Genomic DNA, 19313 nt, shown 5'->3' on the forward strand with positions numbered 1-19313 from the left:
AGCCTCAACAGATCCCCTCTGGAGCACCTCACAATCCTCCCTGATGATCACCTAGGGTTCCCAATCCTAGTTGGGGGCAGGGGATTGCCTGGTTCTGTGGATTCCTGCCCACTGCCAGCCAGCTGGCCGGTGAGAAGAAATCCCCCTCAGTGATGTTGCGTGATGTGGGCACGCCGAGGGCAACACTCTAGTTTTTGGACAAAACTCTATGGTTTGAGGGTGATTTTACCATAGGGTTTTGCCCAAAAATCAGAGTGTCACTCCCAACATGCCTACGTCACTTCCGGGTGACATAGGCATGGCACGCAATATCACTTCCGTTGATGTCTGGGGCAACACTTCCGGTTCCTGGAACATTCCCACACATACACCCATTGGCATCTCTAACGGACCTGGCAACCCTGTTCTCACCACCCTGAACAACTTAGTGTCATACACAAACTTAGCCACTTTGCTACTTACTCCCAACTCCAAATCATTAATGAACAAGTTTAAAAGTATCGGACCCAGTACTGAGCCCTGTGGTACCCAACTGCTTACCACCCTCCACTGTGAAAACTGCCCATTTATATGCTCTGTTTCCTGTCAATTAACCAGTTTTTAATCCACAAGAGAACTTGTCCTCTTATCTCGTGACTAGTGAGTTTACTTAGGAGCCTTTGATGAGGAACTTTATCAAAAGCATTCTGGAAGTCTAGGTAAACAACATCTATTGGGTCACTCTTGTCCACATGCTTGTCTACCCCCTCAAAGAACTCTAACAGGTTAGTGATCCATGCAGATTCTTCCTCAATAGGTTTTGTTCATCGATATACCTTATGATGAACCCCAAGGATGGATGGGTGGCTTACTGTGGTGGCTGACTGCTGATTTAACAGCAGCTGCCCATACTGACCCTCTGTTCTCTAAGCCCAGAGACAGATTGTCCCTGTAACCTACCAGGAAAATTCCGGGTAGGTCACTGCCCTGGAAGGCCACTGGTAGCCCCACTTGGTTCAGTTTGGTGCTCCAGGAATGTATTAACATTCCAATCCACCCCCACCTACCTGAAGGGGGGGGGACTAAAGAAACATTCTAAAAAAAATAGGATTGAAGGTCAGTTAAAGTCTGTTGCAGCGATGGCATAAATTGGGAAGGAAACAAAAAATTCATTTCCCCCCCCCTTTTTTGCTTTGGGGGAAATTGGGGAGGAAAGAGAAAAAATTCTGGTGGAAAATACAGTTTGGGAAATTAATCTGGAGTCATGAGGTCTTAGAAACGGAAATCTTGTGGGAAATGAATTTTGAGGGGAAAATAAATGTTTGGAAGAAGAAATTATTTTCTGAAGGAACTCAAGGGAAATTAATGTGTTTGGGAAGAGGGTCTGGGATGGGAATGTAATCTGTAAAGACAGAAAACATTTTCAATGCATGTGGGAACAAGAAGTGGTAATTGAACCTGATTGTAGCACAGGAATGTAAGAGATCCATGTGATTCTGCACATTGTTTCCAGCTGCAGCCAGCCAGATGCTTCTAGGAGCTCATGAGCAGGGCATGGTGATAATATGATATTCAGAGCTATACTGCCTCTAAACATGGAGGCTCTATTTAGCAGTCATTGCATAACAGCTGTTAATAAAACAAATTTTGTGTCCAGTGGCACCTTTAAGACAACAAAGTTTAATTCTGGGTATGAGCTGCATATAAGCTTTGTTCTATTGCTTCAGACTAACATGGCTACCCACCTGAATCTGTTGAGATCTGTCTTCCACAAATTTCTCCAGTCCTTTCTAAAAGTCATAGTCCTCGCGGCACCTTGTGGGCAGTGAATGTATTTACTCCGATAATGTGTTTATTAATCTGTAAGCTGTCTTACACATTAGTCAGTATCACAGGAATACACTTATATGTATATGAGAGCCAGTTTGGTGTAGTGGTTAAGTGCGCGGACTCTAATCTGGGAGAACTGGGTTTGATTCCCCACTCCTCCACTTGCACCTGGCTGGATGACCTTGGGCAAGCCATAGTTCTGATAAGAGCTGTTCTTGAAAAAGAGCAGTTTCTGTCAAGAGCTCTCTCAGCCCCACCTACCTCACAGGGTGTCTGTTGTGGGGAGGGGAAGGGAAAGAAGTTTGTAAGCCGCTCTGAGACACCTTTGGGTAGTGAAGGGCAGGGTATAAATCCAATCTCTTCTTCTTCTTATATTCATCATATTGCAATATGCAGATTTATTTGTATGTAATTCATTCATTCATACCACACTTTCTCTCCTATGTGACTGAAACTGGCTTACAACATTCCCTGTTTCTCCAGTTTTATCCTCACAATAATCCTGTGAGGTGGGTTCTACTTTGTGAGCTACTGACATTAAAGTTGTGTGCGAGCAATTTGGCTTCTGCATAAATTAGTTTGCTCTGAAGCCATCCTTCCTGAGCTAAGACAAAAATGTGTGGGCTAGCTCATACTAACTCAGCTTAGAGGGAACACTGGGTGGGTTAGGATAAGAGTGTGTAATGGCTAGGGATGTGCATTCGGCAAAGCCAAACAACAACAAAAAACCCTGAAAAATGCCTTTTCGGCATTTTTTGGGTGTTTGGCATACTTAATCAGATTCCATGATCTGATTCAGTTGCTGAATACTGAATGCCGAAAAACCCCTGAAAATATTTGGGGTTTTTTTTCAGGGTTTTTTGGCATTGCCAAATACAGGCTCTGGGAGGCTTTAAACTTTAAAGGGCTTCACTTACCTTCTTTTTCCTGCCATTTTTGTCTCTTTCCCGCCCTTTTATACTGCAGAGATCCTCAGATTGACCTGAGTCCTATTGGGTTTGGGCACTGATTGCCACAGTGGCACTGGTTCTGGTGGGCACATTGCACTGGTTTTGCTGCTGGCCTTGCAAACATGCTCCTCACTTACTTTCTAGTGCAGAGATTCTCTGGGAGACACTGCTGCCTGCCTTTTTTTCCTTCCATAGGAAACAATGGAGGATTGTGGGCACCCTCTTTGGATATAGTGGTGCTGAATATTTTCAGGAACACCAAATATTTTCAGGTGCCAATACAATACGGTATTGGTATTGTTATATTAGGGAATACTAAAAAAATTCAGCTTTATTATATCCGAATCCAAAAAAACCCAATTTCCCCCCCCCCTTGCACACCTCTAGTAACGGCCCAAGCTCACCCAGCACACTTCCAGGGCAGAGTGGCGATCTGAACTTGGGTCTCCCAGATACTAGCTCAATACTCGAACCACTGAACCACCTGGCTCATGGGTAACAGACCGAAAATCTCTTATCAGCTGACCAGTGCACCCATTTAAAGTTTCCAGAGAGAGATGTGTGACCTCCTGAAAGACACTGAAAGCTTTCGGTTGGTTAAGGACAGATTGGGGAAAACCCAGTCACTTGGCCTTTCAATAGAACAGTAGATGGCTAAGAAAACAAACAACTGATGTGCAAGAGACATAGAATAAATCCAGGCAAGAGGTGTTCTAGAGTAGCCTGATCTAATCAGATCTAGGAAACTAAGCACAATCAAACTAAGTCAAGGGGTGCTATGCGAAGACAGGCAATGGCAAACCACCTCCGTTCATCTCTTGCCTTGAAAACCCTACTGGGCAATGCTCCTTCTAAGCTGTGGAGTCTTGTGAGCAGAAGTTCTATTTTGTGAGCTACTGGCATTAAAGTTGTGAGCGAGCGATTTGGCTACTGCATAAATTAGTTTGCTCTCAAGCCATCCTTCCTGAGCTAAAAGAAAAGGCTAAGCCAGAGGCTAAAAAACTGTGAGCTAGCTCACACTAACTCAGGTTAGAGGGAACACCCTAAGTTGACTGCAACTTGACACCACTTCCCAGCAGAGGTGGGCCATGATGTAACTGGTGACAAATTTAACTTTCCTCAACCCTCAATTTTTTGCAGTTGCTCCATAGAAATTGCCAAGGAAGACCACCCCATTCTGAAGAGAGATTTTTCCATTGCAAGTCCACAGGGATGCGGAGATGCACCATGAATGAAACTGCCAGTGCCTCTAGCTGCACCTCCACTGCAATGCCCATGGAATGCTACATGGTCCTTGATGATCCTGCTCAGAAGACTGTCATTGCTGTGTTGTGCTGCATCTTTGGGAGCCTTTGCATCTTGGAGAACTCCTTGGTGTTATACCTCATATTTTCTTCCCAAAGGATCCGGAACAAACCTTCCTATCTCTTCATCAGTAGCCTGGCTGCGGCAGACACGCTAGCCAGCATCATCTTTGTCTCCAGTTTTGTAAATTTCCATGTTTTCAATGGGACTGATCCCTCCAAGGAAGTCTTCTTGCTGAAGCTTGGAGGGGTCACCACTTCCTTCACAGCTTCCCTGGGGAGTCTGCTGATGATGGCATTTGATCGGTACATCTGTATCCTAAAACCGTCAGAGTACAAGGTCCTCATAACAAGTAGAAGAGCTCTGACAGCTTTGGTGGTCCTTTGGGTCACCATCATGTTCATCGCCTTCCTGCCCCTTCTGGGATGGAACTGCTGCACCCTGAACTCTACCTGTTCTGAGTTGTTTCCCTTTGTCGACACCAAGTATCTCGCAATCTGGATTGCTTTAGTAGTGATCCTTCTGGTATCTATTGTGTACGCTTACATGCACGTCCTTTGGAAGGCCCATAAGCATGTGTTGTACATGAAGAAATACCATACCCAAACTGGGCAGCAGAACACAAGGATGAGAATGGACATCACGTTGGCCAAGACCTTAGTGATTGTCCTGGTGGTTCTTGTCATGTGCTGGTCACCAGTCTTGGTGCTCATGACTTACAGCGTGTTTGCCAAACTGGATGACACCATCAGGAAGATATTTGCCTTCTGCAGCACTCTCTGCCTGGTGAACTCTATGGTCAACCCTGCTATCTATGCCTTACGGAGCAAGGAGTTGTGCTCCTCTTTGAGGAAAGTCTGCTCCTATTTGGGGAAGACGCCAGGCTTCCCAGAGAGCAGCCCAGAAGCAGAGAGTACTCAGAGGTCCTGCCCAATAGAAACCACTTATGAGGAAGTCATCTGCAACACAGTGGCAGAACCAATGAAGGACTGAACTCCAACACACACATACACAGGCAGAAGGGTGGTTTCTTCCTATCTGAAGAGTTTCTGAAACTTATTTTCTGTCAGCTCAGCTGTTCCACTGTGAGCCCAGTAGGATAATTTCCCAGGTTGTGGCTTAGAAGCTCTCTGGTTGCCATCAGTGAATGACAGGATCAACATATCCCAAGCAGTTTCAGTGGGCTCTTCTTCCAGATGAGAAAAAGCCATTGTGGGGCAGTGGTTAGAATATCAGACTTTGATCTGGGAGACTCAGGTTCAAATCCCTGAGTTGCCATGAAGGTAAATGGGTGATCTCAGGCATAGAGATGTGAAGGCCTGGGAAAAAAACGGAAAAATTCAGAAAAAAACGTTTTCCCGTTTTTTTCCGAAAAATTGGAAAAATTGAAAAAAGAAAAGAAAAGAAATTGATTACGGAACTTTTTATTTTAACATGATGAATAAAATATTTTAAGACAAGGTGTTCAAATATTTTTCAAATCATTTCTAATATATATATATATGGTATCAGATTGATCTAATTTCTGTGCACTGAGGACAAACAAGTCCTAGGTTACAAACTGAACTCTCCAATGCAAGAACAAGATGCATTTCTTCCTTTAGGAGGTGCTATTGTCAGAAGAAAATAAAAAGGTTTCAGTTTTGTGTTTGCACATGGGTGGGTATTCTGTTTGTAATAATTGTTTGGATACACTATATTTTTAATATGCTAGTTGTGATAATTTCATGCCAAGTAAAAATGTCCACAGTCATATTTTATGTTCCTAAAGTAACAGAATGACTTTCAATCTAGAAAAGACAAAAGAAATGGTAATGTAGCAATTTTTTCCCATTTTTCCAAAAATTTCCGTTTTTTTCCACACAAAAAACAGAGGGGGAAAACGGGTTTTTTCCCCCGAGCTTCAAAATTTCCAGAAATTTTACATCTCTACTCAGGGGTGGTCTTAGCCACAAGGAATCTGTGGCAACTGCCATAGGCCCCAGTCTGGGCAGGCCTCCCACTTCCCCATGGTCCCACCTATCCTCCAACAGTGGAGGAAAGAACAGAACAGAACATTCAGTTTCCCACCGCTGTATGCACCTACCCCCTCTGGGGCTCAGGCAGTCGGCTCAGCAGCCGGAGTGTGTGCATGCCCTCTCAGCAGCTGGCTTAAGGGCGAGGAGGGGTACAGTTAGTCTGGTGTCCCATCCCAGACTTTTGCCCTGGGCCCCTGAATCACTAAGACTGGCCCTGAGTGACCCTGAACCCAATAACATGCTGTCAGTCTAACCTACCTCGCCAGGTTGTTGTGAGGGTAAAATGGGTAAGCAAAAAGTATCTTCATGTATATGCCAATAAAAGGCTCGTCTAAAAAAAAAGGGGGCAAAAGAGAACCATGTGTTGCTCTGAGCTCCTTTCAGAAAGGGCAGGATAAAAATGTACTAGAGATATAGGAATTGAAGTAGGTGTTCAGGTCCTGAACAATCTTCATTGGAAGCATGTTTTGAAAAAATCCATGGCAGCCTCTTCCTTGAGGGTGTGTTTATGTTATGGAGCATGTGGATGAGTGTATGGTTGGAGTGGGACTGTGGCTCAATGGCAGAGCATCAGCTTGACATGCAGAAAGTCCCAGGTTCAATCCCCAGCATCTCTACCTGAAAGGACCAGGTAGCAGCTGATGTAAAAGAGACTTATTGCCAGGTTCACTAAGCAATATTGACCCGGATGGACCATTGATCTGATCCAATAAAAGCTTGCTTAATGTGACACATTTTAACATTTGCAATACACATTGCTATCCAAACCCAAGGCTCATTCACTGCGGACCAAGATTTGACATGATTTATTTCATTTTATTTGAACCCTGTCTTTCTTCTCATTGGAGATGCAAAGCAGCTTACACTGCTCTCCTGTCCTCCATGTTATCCTCACAACAACCCTGTGAGGTAGGTCAGGCTGAGAGTGTGTGACTGCCCAAAGGTCACTTAGCAAGCTGCCATGGCAGAATGGGGAATCAAACCTAGGTCTTCCAGACCAGGACAGTATGGTATACTATGCTTCTGCAGAAGCAAAGGAAACATGCAGAATAAAGCACTAAATTCAGGGTTCAGCCTGGGATTTTTTTTTTAAGTCAACTTTTTAAATTTCATAGGAAAGCATCGTATACTATGCTTCTGCAGACGCAAAGGAAACATGCAGAATGAAGCACTAAATTCAGGATTCAGCCTGGGATTTTTTTTAAAGTCAACTTTCTAGGTTCCATGGCTGTAGATATTTTCTTGAAATGAAGTGAGGCATTGTTTCTGATATCTCAGAACTCAGAGGAGGCTGAGAATAATTTCCAGTGTTAGAAGTGGGGGCAGGCAGTGTAGCTCCTTGCCCCTGCAGCCTCTGACAAGCAAAACCAGAATAAATTATACAAAAGGAATTATACATTTTCTTAATTTAATTCATTGCTAGTGCCCAGTTTTTGTAAATTGTCAGTTTTCTAGTGCAGAATAAACCCTGCTGTGCTTACAATTCTTATATGTCTAATTAAAAGATGTCTGTTTTTTATTCCAAGCTTCCAGGTGATTGGAACAAATTTAGATCAGATGCCCTTGAACACAAAGACACTGCAATCCTATGTAGAGTTACTCCAATCTCTAAACCCAGGAAGGGCCTGTCTCTTTACAATCAGATCCAGATCCCAACAACCCCAAAGCACACTTTGGCCGTGGTCACACAGTCATTTTGATCGGGTTCCACCGCTGTTCCCTCTTGCATTTAAAATTGCTGATCAGATGCCCACATCTGTCTCCCGCACCAAGGTGGGCTCACTTGCGCGATCCTCCCGGTTCCCTAGCGAGTTTTCCTACCCCTGGAAAATCAAGTACTTTCTGGATATTTGTGCTTTGAATCTGCGATTTCACCCATCGGGACAGCCATTTCTCACAATGATCGCAATTAGGTCATCTGAACATCGTTCTTACAAAGTTTTTTTTTTACAAGCTTCCTTCGTGCGCATGAGCAACCCTGTGCTGAATAAATTCAATGTATAAACATTCAAGCGCACATATAGACTCCAGCGCTCAGTTGTACGTCACTGGTTAATTTTGTTTGCTGTTCGGGGGGGGGGGACCCACAAGAACAAGGGAGTACAGCAAGTCCCAGTGGGAGTGGTGATTCGACCATGTGTATATGTGCATGCACAAAGCCAATTTTTTTAAAAAAACACAAGCTATGCTGCCCAAACAGTGGCGTGGCTATCTGAACGGTGCCCAGAGCCTCGTTGCGTGATGCAAGCAGTTCAGAGAGGGATGTGTGGTCATCCCAACCCGAAAAAAAATATTCCCGATCAAATCTATAGTGGGAACAAATTGGAATAAACTTGCCGTATGACTTTGCCATAGGATTTCTCAAGCTAGCATCAAACAGCCTCTGTTGCACTTTAATCGATAAAATATAAGTGCCAGAAATCTCAAGGAATCACATCCTGTATGTCTACTTAAGGTTTCTAATTCTGCTGCCAGAGTAGGACTTAGTGAAAAACTCCTTTCGTGGCGCCACAGGGTATTTCAGTCTCTCTTAACTTGACATGCTCATGTGCAAGGCTGTTTATCTTTCAAACATGATTTTTACACACATGGGTTGTTTGCCCTAGCTTAGACTCTTCTGGGAAGTGATGATCCCACCGCCATTTCCCCACAGTATAAGTTTCTGTGCACCTCCCTGGCTTTCCAAACTTGCTTTGCGGTGATGTTTTGAGAAGGCTACAGCAAAGCTGGGGTGATGCTACCCACCTAGATTGACGTGTACAGACCTTCTCAGTTCTACTCTCATTTTCTCTGCCCCAGTCCCCCGTGATCCTATCCCCTGCCAACAAAGAGCTTTTTTTGTTTTCTTAATTGTGTGGCACCACAGGGTATTTCAGTCTCTTTTAACTTGACATGCTCATGTGCAAGACTGTTTATCTTTCAAAGATGAATTTTACACACATGGGTTGTTTGCCCTGGCTTAGACTCTTCTGGGAAGTGAGGATCCCACCGCCATTTCCCCACAGTATGAGTTTCTGTGCACCTCCCTGGCTTTCCAAACTTGCTTTGCGGTGATGTTTTGAGAAGGCTACAGCAAAGCTGGGGTGATGCTACCCACCTAGATTGACGTGTACAGACCTTCTCAGTTCTACTCTCATTTTCTCTGCCCCAGTCCCCCGTGATCCTATCCCCTGCCAACAAAGAGCTTTTTTGTTTTCTTAACTGGCAATTTAATATTGTTTTAACAATTTGTCAGGTTCTCTGAATCTCTTGCTTGCTTTTTAAAAAAAGTCAGTCTCTAGCTCTTTTTGTTGCAAAGATAGATGTTTTCTCTTATATCTCTTCAATTACAGGGCCTAGAGACTTAATTTTTTAAAACAAAAACTGGTAATTCAGAGAACCTGATAAACAGATTGCTGTAATGTTATAAAAATAGACAATTGTTGATTTTTTTAAAAAAAACTGAAAAATCCCCTGGTGGTGTGGGGAGGTGGCTGCTGCCGGGAGCCTAGGTCAGGGACACTGTTGGGGAACCTGCTATGGGGAAGCTGCTGCAGTGTATCAGCAGCAATACGAAAACCACCCAAACCCATCCCTGTCTCAAAATACCAGGCTTCTGCAGTGATTTGTGCAACATGCACAGATTTTGTCTTCTCAGGTTTCTTTTCTTTTTTGCTTACAAAGGAAATTCAAAGTCCTCCTGACCCAAAAGATACAAGCTTGACAATCTGTATGCGATGCCCAACGGAAGCCAGAAAAGGGCTGATTAGGCCAACCGTTGGTTAGGGATGGGACTTCAGTGACAGCCAAGGTCAGAGTGTATCTCTTCCTGGCATAGAATTCTGCTAGAAATTATCACTATTATTATACATACCACATACACAGCCCTGCTTTGAACCCTATGGCTTATAATAATCTGAAATTTCATTGAAAAGTATTATCTCCTACCATCCATAATGCTATAAATCTGGAACAGCAAAGATAGCTTTCTTTCTCTGAGCTGCTGATGGTGAAGCAGATGGGCTGATGACTGTTAGCTATTTATGGTGGGTGTCTAACAACAGCTGTTAGCCATGAATGCTAAATAGAGCCTCCTGGTTCCAAGACAGCAAACCTGTGTGGCAGGCTGCAAACAGCAGGAGAGAGCTGCCTTGTCTTGCTTTGTATTTCCTGGAAGCAGTTGATTGGTAGGAAACACGATGCTGAACCTTGGTCTGACCAGCAAGGCTCCTATTTCATTCTTAATTGCAGTTTACAGTGCTATAATATCCTTTTTGAGGTGTGGTGACCAGAACTGTACACAGTACTCCAAAAGAGGTCGCACCATCGATTATACAGGGGCATGATGATCCCAGTATGGCTGTGAGAGTTGGACTATAAGGAAGGCCGAGCGCCGAAGAATACATTCTTTTGAACTATGATGCTGGAGAAGACTCTTGAGAGTCCCTTGGACTGCAAGGAGATCAAATCAGTCAATCCTAAAAGAAACCAACCCCGACTGTTCCCTGGAAGGCCAGATAATGAAACTGAAGCTCAAAACCTTTGGCCACCCAATGAGAAGGGAGCACTCACTGGAGAAGACCCTGATGCTGGGAAAGATTGATGGTCAAAGAAGACAGGGACGGCAAAGGATGAGATGGTTAGACAGTGTCATAGATGCAATGAACATGAAATTGAGCCAACTTCAGAGGACGGTGGAAGAACAGTTTCTGTCAAGCTCTCAGCCCCACCTACCTCACAGGGTGTCTGTTGTGGGAAGGAAAAGGGAAAGGAGTTTGTATGCCGTTCTGAGACACCTTTGGGTTGTGAAGGGCAGGGTATAAATCCAATTTCTTCTTCTTCTTCTACAAAAGGACCCTCAACCACATTTTATGTAGGGGTATGAAAAATAAAAGCAGTAGCACACTGGGCCATTTCTGTGCAGAAAATCAATAAATACTGTACTAAAAATATCCTTACCACTCTCATTTGCTATAAAAAAAATATATAAAGACGACACCAGTAATTAAGAACTAGGCCTGCTCCTAGGTGCGCAACAAAAGAGCACACCCCAGTGACACTTTAAAGACTAACAACACTTATTTTGCACACGAAAGCTTACACTTTGAATAAAACTTCGTTGGTCTTAAAGGCACCACTGCACTCAAACTTTACTCTAACACTTATTCCAGTATGAACTTTCCTGAGAGAGAGCTCGTCTCTGCTGATAGGATCCTCCATCCGTATAGTTCTATCTTGGTTGTAGTTAAACAACAGCTAAGGGAAACGCAGCAGGGTTAGTCCCCTTCGGCTTGATGCAAGCCTACTTCCTCGTTTTTCCTCATTCCGCTGCAGTAGAGGCCAAGGCGCGTCTCGTCCGCTACAATCAAGCTGCATCACGTGATCAGGAAATAACCCCCAGGGACTACAAGGGCGGTCGCCTTCTCAATACCACCCAGCCACTGCCCCCTATATTGGATATCCATATACAGGGGGCAGTGACCCAGCCCGCCATCTACGGTAGACAAATCGCTCTGCCTGAGAGAGGCCGCTATTGGTCGAGAGAGCAGCCAATGGGGGTGTGGCGGCCGTCTCTCGAGGGTTCTGAGGGGAAATAATGGAGCTCCGGGTGCTTGGCTTGAGGCCGGCCGCGTCGGCTTTGCTCGTGACTCTCTTTTTCCTCAGCGCGGCCCGTCCGCCGGTCTTTTCGGCCAGTCCTCCGCGCTACTCGCCCGACTGGGCCAGTCTGGACGCGCGGCCGCTGCCCGGCTGGTTCGACGCGGCCAAGGTGGGCATCTTCGTTCACTGGGGCGTGTTTGCCGTGCCGGCCTGGGGCTCGGAGTGGTTCTGGTGGCACTGGCAGGGCGAGCACCGGCCCGACTTCGACCAGTTCGTCCGCTCGCGCTTCCCACCTGGCACCACCTACGCCGACTTCGCTTCTCGATTCAGCGCCCGCGACTTCCAGCCCCACGAGTGGGCCACACTCTTCCAGGAGGCCGGAGCCAGGTCAGGCCCGGACCGAACCGCCTGGGGGGAGGGAACGAAACTTGGCGGGGAAGGGGGATTCATAAGGCTGCTAATCTCCAGATGCGGCCTGTTGTGAGATTCCTGGAGATTTGGGGAGGAAGCTCAGTGGAGATGTGATGCCACCCCCCTAGAGCTGCTGTTCTCCCCCCCCCCCAAGCTGCTGTTTTCACCCACCCACCCCGAGCAGCTGCTTTCTGTAGTCTGGAGATCAGTGGCAGTTCCAGGAGATTTGCAGACCCCTCCTGGAGGTTGACAGGCCAACCTGGAGTTCTCCTGGAATCGGCTGATCTACAGACTGCAGAAATCAGTCCACTTGGTGGAAATGGCAGCTTTGGAGGGTAGAGTCCATGGAATCCAGATGCCAACTACCCCCGTTACTGCCCGCAGTTCTCCAGGAATTTCTCAGTTACTATAGAGAGAAAGGGTGCAGTATGTTGTGGGCTATTTGCTTTTCACGGAGAGTGTATTAGTAGAAGTACTTGTTGAAATACTCTGTTAGTGGTAGTATTAGTGGGAGCATTAGACGTTTTTCAAAGTATTGTTCTGACCTGGATGGCCCAGGCTTGCCAGGATTAGCCCTGGTTAGTACCTGGATGGCAGGCCACCCAGGAACTCCAGGGTTGCTGTGCAGAGGCACAGAATGTGACAAACCACATCTGTTCATCTCTTGCATTGAAAACTCTATGGGATTCCCATAGGTCAGCTGCAATCACACTTTCCACCACTGATTAATATTGGTAATTACTGGGGTGCTAATGATATGACCTTGTTATTGATGATGACCTTGTAAATTGGATGTAGTCTAAATGACAGAAGAATGAGGTAGTAGAACAAAGACATGGCATTTAAAAAACCCTTTCATTTGTGGGGCTCTACCACCTAATATTTCTAAATATATTTCTATCCTGCTTCTTAACCAATAGCAACTTATCCAGAAAATTGAAAGAGCAAAAGAACAAGTATATATAATAAAACCAAAATCTATTAGAATTATTCTGCTATTCTTGTGGGCTAGATCCTGCCTACTGCCTCTGTTCCACACTTGCATGAAGGAGAAGTGAAGCACATGACTTTTTGTTTTTTATCATTTTACTTCCTTGTAAGGAGAACTTTACTTGTCAAGCATCTGGGCAAATATGTAGTTGCAACCCTGGACAAGTATATACAAGTATGTAGAAATGGTGCAGTTGCTGCATTTTATTGAGCAGTGTGGCAACTTGAAGGGATTTTATCCCCTTGCTGATACCCATCCAACTCTGTGATTCTATCTTCCCAGAAATTAGCCCATGGGTGTTTGTGGTTAATGCGAGAAGCCTTTCTCCTTTGCCACCATTAAACATAAAGTTGTAACATTCATGATATAGATTACTGGCAAATCAAGCCATTTTTTCCTCCAAGCTTGCAGTTGGGATGATTACAGTGGTAAAAGAGATTTTCCCCTTTTTTTCTTCAGTAATACTTTATGGAAGGGATTGGTAATGTTAGTGTGCATTAACCAAGAATGCAGCTTCTCTGTATGTACTCCAGAGTAAGAGTTCGGTTTTGTATGTTATATGTGTGTGTCATACGTAACATAAAACATAGGAAGAGCCTTGTGCCCGCCCCCCCAAGTTATCTTGCAGGTAAGGGTGAGGTTTTTTTTAAATTTTAGGTGAGGTTTCTTCCCTGTTGATCCTATGTCTTCTGTTCTCCCAGGTATGTGGTGCTGACTTCAAAGCATCATGAAGGCTTCACAAACTGGGGGTCCCCCGTGTCGTGGAACTGGAACTCTGTGGATACAGGGCCCCATCGAGACTTGGTGGGAGAACTGGGGGCAGCCCTCAGAGAAAGGTATGTGGGTTAAAGTGGGTGTGGGTGCATGAAATGTCATGATGAAGGAGAATATCTTCTGTCTGATTGTCCCCCCCCCCTTTGTGCTTTTTTTTTAGGAATATACACTATGGACTGTACCATTCCTTGTTTGAGTGGTTTAATCCACTCTATTTAGCAGACAAAAAAGCTGGTTTCAAGAGCCAATACTTTGTCTTGGGGAAAACGCTGCCAGAGCTTTATGAACTTGTTACAAGGTAAGAGCAAAAAACTTAAGAGACTGCAATACCACTAGGCCCGCACACTAGGGAGCAAGTCCCATTGAACACAGTGGGGCTTCCAGGTAAGCATGCTACGGTCTTGCTGCTAGGAGGTCCTCACCCCACCTGTTTTTTTTCTTTCCGTGACAGATGTCATCCCCTGTTTTGATGCTGTTGTCTGGACTAGATGTTACTATTCAGTTGCTGTTCTGTGTTTTTCCTCCCTAAATACAAACAACTGTGATAGGTTGTATCTTTGAACAATGAGATGGCAGGGAGGGTAGACAGGTACTTCTTAATTGTTTATTTGCAGCCATTTTTCTGCTTGATATAGCGCCCCCCCCCCCCGCTGGTTTTTGTCCTATTAGTGGGTTACTTCCATGCATGAGAATAATAATAATAATAATAATACTTTCCATTTATTAATCGCTTTCCCCAGTGGGCTCAAAGCGATGTACAGTTACTCAAATATAGACAAGGGACTAACAATGTTTGTAGGGGATAGGGAAGACAACATATATTCATTTTAATTGCACACGCCGACACTGCCCGGTGTAGAACGTCTTCTGGCTGGCTTTGTCATTTTCCGGCACGGCTGCTTGCTGGCCAAGCTCCAGGACCCGTATGTCTATCGCCACACTGCCACTGCCTAGCCGGAACGTCCATTGCAGGAGTTCTTTCTGTAGCCGGCAAGCTTGTTTCGCCTTACAAGCCTTGATCAGGATGTCCGACCGTCAGCTAACGCCCTCCCAGAAGGGAGATTGGCGTGCCCGCCCTCGCTAAGGAGCGGTTCCCATTTTATCTACTCGCCGAAGCTTTCGAATCGCTGGGTGGACGATGAGCTGGGGACAACAGGCTGGCTGCTCACACCAGCGCAGGGCTTGAACTAACACAGTTCAGATGTTAAGGCAGTGGGATATACCCACTGTGCCACCCCACAGGTGTGTGTGTGTGTGTGTGATCCATGGAGAATAGCTGGAAGGTACAGGATTAAGCAGCAGCTTGCAAACCACCAACATTCCTGTACTTAAAATTTGTAACCTACTGAGACTATTTGGTTTTTTCTTAAAAAGGAGCTGAAAGCATCTGAAGGGTGAAACTGGTTTTGTCCCTTTGTAGTTTCTTAAGTTTTGTGACGGTGACTGTAGTGTTTAGAAACCTTGTAGATGAAGAATGGACGTTGGCTGCAAGGAGCAACTGTGGTGTAGCAGTCAAAGTATCAGACTAGGATCTGGGAAACCCAGGTTCAAATCCATACTCTGCCATAGAAGCTTGCTGGGTGACCTTAGGTCAGTCACACACTCTCACCCTAACTTACCTCACAGGGTGGTGGTTGTGAGGATAAAATGAGGGAGAAGCCACTTTGGGTTCCCATTGAGGAGAAAGTCATGTAGCAAAAGTTGATACTAGTTGACTGTGTATTTAACTCCTGATTAAAGAAGTAGAGAAATTTAATGAAGTTTGCACTGTTGTGGGGTGAAGTTGTGGCAGGACGCAGCAAATCCCAGGGCTTGATCTTCAGGCTTTTTAAATCTGCTGTTTAGATACAAGCCGGATATCATTTGGTCCGATGGAGAATGGGAAGCTCCGGACACATACTGGAACTCCACCTCTTTCCTTGCCTGGCTTTACAATGATAGCCCAGTAAAGGTATCTGAATTCTCTTCATATTTATTAGTCAATTAAGGTGTTATAACTGGGGAGTTTTCCCATGTCTTGTATTTAAGACAAAATCCCCCTGAGTTTTGCTGTGTTTGGGATTGGGGTCAGAATGTTTTGTGCTTGTTTGTAACATCCACAGTGATTTCTGCCTCTTCCCCCCGGCCAGCCATGGTCAGATGTGCATGATATTCCTGATCTGGGGATGACTTGTGAAAATGACCACAAAGTAGTAGGCACAAGTTTACACTTACTTGCTCTTCCGTCTCATTTGCTCTGCAAACATTGTGACTGTTTGGAGTCCCTCTTAGATTTAGCATGCAATGTGTTAGCACTGAAGGTCATGTTGGAAATACATCCGAATCTGGTTTTGGCAACTTGAGGCTCGGACTCATCCCATCGCGCTCCTGATGGAGACGTGCCGAGTCGCAACGGACAGGAAGGGTCCTGGCCAGATCTGGGCCCTCCCGGGGTCCTTGTAGGGGCCTCCCAGCCTGGGGTGCAGAGGAGAGCCGCTCCCGAAGCGATGGCTCGGGGATCGAGGCTCTCCCTACCCTGAGAGGTCCTGCCGCTGCGAAGCCATCATGGCAAAAAGAGCTGGCTGCCGGACAAGCGGACAAGTGATCTAGCGCGATTTCTCTCCTACAATGATTTAAACGCGAAAAAACAGTGAGTTAAGTGATCCCCCATATAAGCGGCCAAGTCTTTAAGTCCACTGGCTTTAACTTGAGAAACAAGTGGCGGGTGGGGGAAGAGTTGGGGATTACCACCACCCCCTGAAACTGAACAGTCCCTGAACGAAGAAAAGGAAATAAGCGAAACTAACCGTATGAGACTGTAACTGAGACGGAAAGGTGCAAAATAATTCAAAGTGTATCTAACTTGGAGAACTTTGACTTTAAATCCAAAAACTTTCTTCTTGTATAAACAATGTCTGGAAGAGAGAGAAGAATGGCGCCGGAAAAGAAACCTCTCACAGGAAATACCATACCAACAACTCCCACCCAGACACAGGAAGCAGCTGCTGACTTTTCCAATATGCTGGCTACAGCATTGTGCCCCCTGCTGGAGCAGATGTCTAATATCAACAGCAAGCTGTCTAATATCAACAGCAAGTCTAGTATCAACAGCAAGCAACTAACACAGATAAAAGAGCAGACAAAATAGACAGAGCCATCAAGAGAGTTGAAACAAAGACCAAATATACTGAACAAAAATTGGGGGAAGTGGGAAAAGAGAGAGTCTCAGATAAAGGCCAATTGCTGCAACTTCAAATGGAAAGATCACTGTATGTCTTACGCTTTCAAGGTGTCCCTGAGCAAAAAGGAGAAAATTTAAAAGTAATTTTAAGTGAAGTGTTAGCACCGTGACAGATCTTAAGCAAGAGGTGTTGCAAAATGACATAGACTTGGCTTATTGAACTTATCCAAGTTTTATAAAGAAAAATAAACTGCCTGGAGAAATATTCGCGAAATTCTCTAAGAGATCTCCCAGAGACAGTGTTTTGAAAGCCACATCTGGAAAAGTTTTGAAGGTTAAAGACGAAGAAGTAAAAATCTTAAAGGACATTCCATTTGAGATGCGAAAGCGAAGGCAGCAATACAAGGATTTAACCTTCTTCCTCCACAAGAACTCAATCGCTTATAGATGGATTTTCCCAGAGGGACTTGTATTCAGCTATAAAGATAAGAAGAATAAAAGTGACTCTGTCCAAAAAGCCAACGATTTTTTGAAACAACAGCAAAGCCTGAGTAAAGATGACAAAAACTGTGGACAGTATTGAAGAAGAGGGAACCAGTGATGGAGGAACAGAAGACTCCTCGAGTAGCTCTAGCAGCAGCCTGGAAACCTCAGACTCGGAGAAGGGAGAAGCTGCACCCAAAATACTTAAAACGAATCTGAAGTACAAGAAGAAGAAATGTATAAAATAAATGGATAGTTCAACAGAATATGAGTGATTATAAAATACCTGAGACTAGTATTAAGATTAAGCTAGCGTTATCCTGAATTTTGATAAATTGATCTTTGTTATTATTGTAGGATTGTTATATATACAATGTAACATTTAGAACATGATCCTTGTCTTATCTTTTGTTTTAGTTATAATGATTTCCCCTGTTCCCCTCCCCTTAGGATGTAGGTTATAAAATGCAATTAAAAAGTTATATGTATAAAAAAAGGAAATGCATTCTGAGTAGGAGGCCTGTAGGTAACATGCATGTCATGTGTTCACTTTGCTGAACAATAAAGTCCACAGGCAGAGCTGAAGGTTGTTCTCTTCTTTTGGATGGGCAAGCACTGGAATCTTGTGGTGTTTTTTGTAATCTGTTTATTTTGAGAGCCAGTTTGGTGTAGTGGTTAGGAGCGCGGACTCTAATCTGGGAGAACCTGGTTTGATTCCCCACTCTTTCACATGCAGCTGCTGGTGTGACCTTTCAGAGCTGTTCTTTCAGAGCTGTTCTCTCAAGGGCAATTCTCGAGAGAGCTCTCTCAGCCACACCTACCTCACAGAGTGTCTGTTGTGTGGAGGGGAAGGGAAAGGGATTGTAAGCTGCTCTGAGACCTTTGGGTAGTGAAGGGCAGGGTATAAATCCTTTTTCTTCTTTTTCATATATATACAAGCAGAGCATAATGGAAGCAAATAATGCCCCTAGGAAGCTGCCAGCCCTGCCTTACATCCTCAGTTGCGAGTTCTAAGACTAAACCCCACTTTAACTGACGTTTCTTAAAATAACTCCCTGCTCTAGATGTGAATTGCATAGCTGGCTTCTGTCTGTTTCTCTGTCCTGTTCCACTGGCTGGAGGACATTGTGTTCTCAAACTCTAGGTACCACACTCCAAAGGCTGGGGACAAAGTGATCAAGGAATGTCACTGTTCTTTCATTTAAATCCCTGAGCAGCATGAGGTTAGGCCTATTCACAGTAATTGAGTCAATCCCTCAATAAGGCCTTAGCATATGTCATGATCTGGGCTTTGCCACCAGAGGCCTACTAGGCCCAGGGAGCCTGGCTAGCAGTAGGTGAGGCTGGGCCTACAACTCCCAGAAGCCCCTGAGAGGTTTTGGAGCCAAAATTGACCAATAGAAGAGGAGGGCTTGGAATAAAAGATCTGGAGCAGCAGGAAAAGCTGTTCTTTTTCTCAGGGAACAGGGCCAAGAGAGGCTGCTGTGGGGAAGAGACCTTCATCCTGAGGGAAGGGTGAGTAGTCTAGTGTCACTTGGAATAGTGAGTTAGGGACAGTATATATTTAGACTCATTAGGGCATTTGATTTATTTTATTTTCACCCACTTACCGTTATTATTCTGCACCTTGTTTGTTTGACCTCCTATAAAATTATTTTCATTGTTCACTCTGCCTGGTCCTCACACCTATTATTTGACTAAAAGGGAGGTCTAAAGGCCTGGGAGGGTGCTCTGGGCTTTCTCAGAGGAGCCTGGAACCAAAGTGGTGGCAGCGTCAGGTGACACCCCACCTGAGCCATGACATGGTGACTGTAGCGGTGGGATGAACTAATTTT

The 19313-nt window shown here is 44.8% G+C and overlaps 2 protein-coding genes across 2 annotated transcripts in view; both read left to right on the top strand.

Moving 5' to 3' along the window:
• Positions 1–5277, top strand: part of CNR2 (cannabinoid receptor 2) — an 18793-nt gene extending 13516 nt beyond the window's left edge. The window contains exon 2 of the mRNA XM_015407174.1: positions 3900–5277. Within this exon, the coding sequence (XP_015262660.1) occupies positions 3972–5057 (1086 nt within the window). The 5' untranslated portion in view covers positions 3900–3971 and the 3' untranslated portion in view covers positions 5058–5277. The remainder of the gene's footprint in view (positions 1–3899) is intronic.
• Positions 5278–11442: 6165 nt separating this feature from the next.
• The window catches only part of FUCA1 (fucosidase, alpha-L- 1, tissue), a 21238-nt gene continuing 13367 nt past the window's right edge, over positions 11443–19313 (top strand). The window contains exons 1-4 of the mRNA XM_015407173.1: positions 11443–12046; positions 13763–13897; positions 13996–14133; positions 15681–15786. Of these exons, the coding sequence (XP_015262659.1) occupies positions 11658–12046; positions 13763–13897; positions 13996–14133; positions 15681–15786 (768 nt within the window). The 5' untranslated portion in view covers positions 11443–11657. The remainder of the gene's footprint in view (positions 12047–13762; positions 13898–13995; positions 14134–15680; positions 15787–19313) is intronic.

Source organism: Gekko japonicus, unplaced genomic scaffold (assembly GCF_001447785.1).
Source record: "Gekko japonicus isolate JY-2015 unplaced genomic scaffold, Gekko_japonicus_V1.1 scaffold4339, whole genome shotgun sequence".
NCBI classification, from domain to species: Eukaryota; Metazoa; Chordata; class Lepidosauria; order Squamata; family Gekkonidae; genus Gekko; species Gekko japonicus.